The 3,692-nt window shown below is 37.0% G+C and overlaps 1 protein-coding gene across 1 annotated transcript; it reads right to left on the reverse strand.

Moving 5' to 3' along the window:
• Positions 1 to 2,005: 2,005 nt before the first annotated feature.
• LOC140843888 (olfactory receptor 6C2-like) lies at positions 2,006 to 2,941 on the reverse strand. Its single transcript, XM_073214296.1, has one exon. The coding sequence runs from the start codon at positions 2,939 to 2,941 to the stop codon at positions 2,006 to 2,008; it is 936 nt and encodes a 311-aa protein (XP_073070397.1).
• Between the last annotated feature and the right edge of the window lie 751 nt (positions 2,942 to 3,692).

A 3,692-nucleotide genomic window follows, 5' to 3' on the forward strand; every position in this document is an offset into this window, starting at 1 on the left:
AGCACCCTTCTATCTCACAGTGGGCTAATTTTGCAGCATCTGATGTCTCCAACCTTCCCCAATTCTGGGGAAGGCCCAAACCCTCTTGGAGGTATTTTATGCCAGATCAATTCCCCCACTAAGAGCTCCCCAATTGGAGGCGACACAGGTAGCGGCTTTCCAGGTGAAGCTGCACCTTCTACTACTGCAGCCACTGGTGCCTTCCCACTATCTACATTGGAGGTTCTAGGCATCTCCTCACTATCTCTAGGGTCAGCTCACCAAAGGGTCACACCCGTGTAGACGATTTCAGGTTCAGAGGTCCTGCCAACTACCGCCAGGTGTAACTCCAAAGAGGGAATCCCAGGGTAAAAAACCTTTGAAACTGAAATCAGTCAAAGGGAGAAATAAGTTTAAAACCCATTTATTGCTTACAAGCATTCAACCCGCGTCTGTCTCTCTCTCTCCTGTTGCATCAGAAGTGAGCAAATACTCCCCCAACCTTTCTGGTTCAGATGGACTACTTCTCTCCACCCCTTGGAAACACCTGTTGATATGGAGATGCACTAAAGCTGGGTGAGAGATTCTGGAAATGTAATTTGACCCACTCTGTAATGCACAGATTCGTGTCAAATGTTACTTCTGTGTTTTTTCTATTCACATATTAGTTCTCACTTTACATCATCAGAAGTTTCAAACCATCATATTGGAAAATTGTCTGTTAAGCACCTAATATTTGTCTGTGTCAGGCATAAAGCTTTCTAGAGTTTGGCCTATGAGGAGACCTTGTCAAATGTATTTGCCGTTGAGAGTAGAATAAGGAGAAGTAAACATGCAATTGCAGTTTGGTAAGGAATGAAAGCAGCGGGTAAGTGATGACAGGAGTGGGAATGAGTCGGACTAACCTAGGCCTGGGGTACTGTTGGTGGAATCATAAGACAAGGTCAGCAATAAATTACTTGTGGGAATGTCATCTAAACTGGAGGTTAGGAAGTTGAAAAATGAGGGGTAAATTCATGCCTACACTGTCCATGAAAGGAGAAGTGGCCTGAAATACAGAAAAAGGATCAAAGGAAATTTTACTATGCTGCATTATGGAAGAGGAAGTTGGAACAAAATGTACTGAATAATGAAATGCTGGTGTTTCTTTGAGGGATTATAATTAGGTGTGTAATTTGGTCTCTTGAATTGACATATTCTTCACTTAAAAAAGCATATCATCACATTGATATTTGTATTCACATTTTATTCTTTTTCTCATTTGTTCATTCATAATATAATTGGCTTAAGGCTTATTAATATATTACTCCTCTAGCCCCATATTAGTTTTCTTGGACTTGCTGCCATCTGTTTGCTAAAATACTCTACATACAAGATTAAACAATTTAATTGGGATACCAATATAAATACGTTTTATGTAACTTCAGTGAAGGATTTATCTTTAACAGAAATTACAAGTGCATTGTTACTTAATTCATGACCCTTTGGCAAATTTCAAATAACTTTCATATTAGGTAGGATCTAGTCAATAAAATATGTGAATTGTGTGATTTCAAAGATTTTCCATTAGTAAATGCTTCTTTCAAATCCTAAATCTTATACTTATTCCTCATTTAAAAATCTATCTTCAGTTTATGAAATTTTTCTTATAACACTTAGACAAGTTTCAATTCTTTTCAAAATTAAGTCTCTTATTTAAGTAAGGTTTTTGGTTTATTTTTTGTATGTGTTCTTTTTAAGGGAATGGTGTTCTCTATAGTATTAATATTTGAAGATAAATTTCCCAAACCTTTTACAATTGGAAAGGAAATGTTAGGAGTGAAGTCATGCTTAGATTTCCTGAGACATCTATTCTCATTTTTCTTCATTACAATGATCATCTGAAAGAAGCTTTTTTATAAGGAGATCAAAGGGGTGACTTGACCAGGGCTGGTACCGAATTGAAGGCCAAATCTAGATCAGGAAAAGTCAAAAGGAGACATAAACTGAAGAAAATTTGCTTACGGATACTGACATCAACATTCCACTAATTCTTTGAGAGCAATTTAAATCTTTTGACTAAGTCATTAAAGGCTTGTTTCACTTGTTTGTTCCTCAGAGTGTAAATGAATGGGTTCAGCATGGGGGAAATGGAAGTAGTGAGTATAGATACTCCCTTATTAATGGCCATTTCATCTTTTGCTGAAGGTTTGATATAAACAAAGATGCAGCTGCTATAGGTGATGGAAACCACAATAATGTGGGATGAGCAGGTAGAAAAGGCTCTTGTCCTCTGCTGGGCAGAGGGGAGTCTTAGAATTGTTCTGATGATGTACATGTAGGACAGAACGACACACACCAGAGTCATGAGGAAAGTCATCACAGCACCGACAATAACCATATGCTCTATGAGCCATGTATCTGAGCATGAGATCTTCAGCATAGGGTTAGCATCACATGCAAAGTGGTCAATGGCATTAGAGGCACAGAATTCCAGGTCCAGTCCCAAGCTGAGTGGTGGCAATATGATCAACAAAGAAGTCATCCAACAGCGGAAGACGAGCCTTTTGCAGACCCTGTAGCTCATAATAGTCATGTAATGCAGGGGTTTGCAGATGGCTACATACCGATCAAAGGACATAGTGGCCAGGAGAAAAAATTCTGTTATTCCAAAAACATATGTAAAAAAAAGTTGGCATATGCAAGCATTATATGTAATAGTCCTGTCACCTGTCGATATACTGTACAAGAATCTAGGAATGCAAGCAGACGTGAGCGAGATTTCTAAGGAGAAATTTTGGAGAAAAAAGTACATCGCAGTTTTAAGGTGAGAATCCACTATAGTGAGGATGATGATGCTCAGGTTTCCAGTTACACTCAACATGTAGGTGATCAGTAGAAATATAAAAATCAGAATCTGTAGCTGAAGGTCATCTGTCAATTCGAGAAGGATGAAACTGGTTACAGATGTGTGGTTTCTCATTCCAGGGGGGCTGAATTTTGCCCAAACTGCATGTAAAAGCAAAGGATCTAAGTTCTGAAAATACGGTGGTAAAATAGTCATATTATGGTTTTGTTCAGAAAAGTCACCCGTATTTTACATGTGTTTTGTTTTATTTAATAATAAATTTTAAAAATAACTCATACTAGGCTCTGTTGATAGCATATTATTATATGTATCAGAAACCTTGTTTTCAAATGTTTTTACTATAACATATGGTAATATAGATATTTTATACTGCATCCCAGTGTACAAGTTCACACCCACACAAATACTTACACACATATACTGGGAACAAAAATGACAATAAAATACTGATCCTTTGGTGCCCTGATCTCTAATGTTTTATGTTCTAATGTATCTCATTAAAAATAAATACAAATACCGTAAAATTGATTTTATAGCCTACTAAATGGTCATGACAAGTGCTGGGAAAAATTAAAGTTTTTATGGGTCTTTTGAATAATATAGTCAAAGGAAAACAAAATTTTCCCTGATAAATTTTTAATGTGCACTATTCTTTTAATTTGCACTTTGGAGTAGATTAGGTCATCACACATTTGTTCCCTTAAGAATATTTCCCTTATCAATAACCCAAATTTTACCCAGTTTCACTATCTGTTTGTAGCCCTTTTCTTCCCCTGAATAAACTAAAAACACATGAGGTGTGTTTTTGACACAAGATGTATCTAGATCCATCTAATAATGACGTTGAAGTCTCTGTTCCCTGAAC

This window comes from Manis javanica, chromosome 10 (assembly GCF_040802235.1).
Source record: "Manis javanica isolate MJ-LG chromosome 10, MJ_LKY, whole genome shotgun sequence".
Classification (NCBI taxonomy): domain Eukaryota; kingdom Metazoa; phylum Chordata; class Mammalia; order Pholidota; family Manidae; genus Manis; species Manis javanica.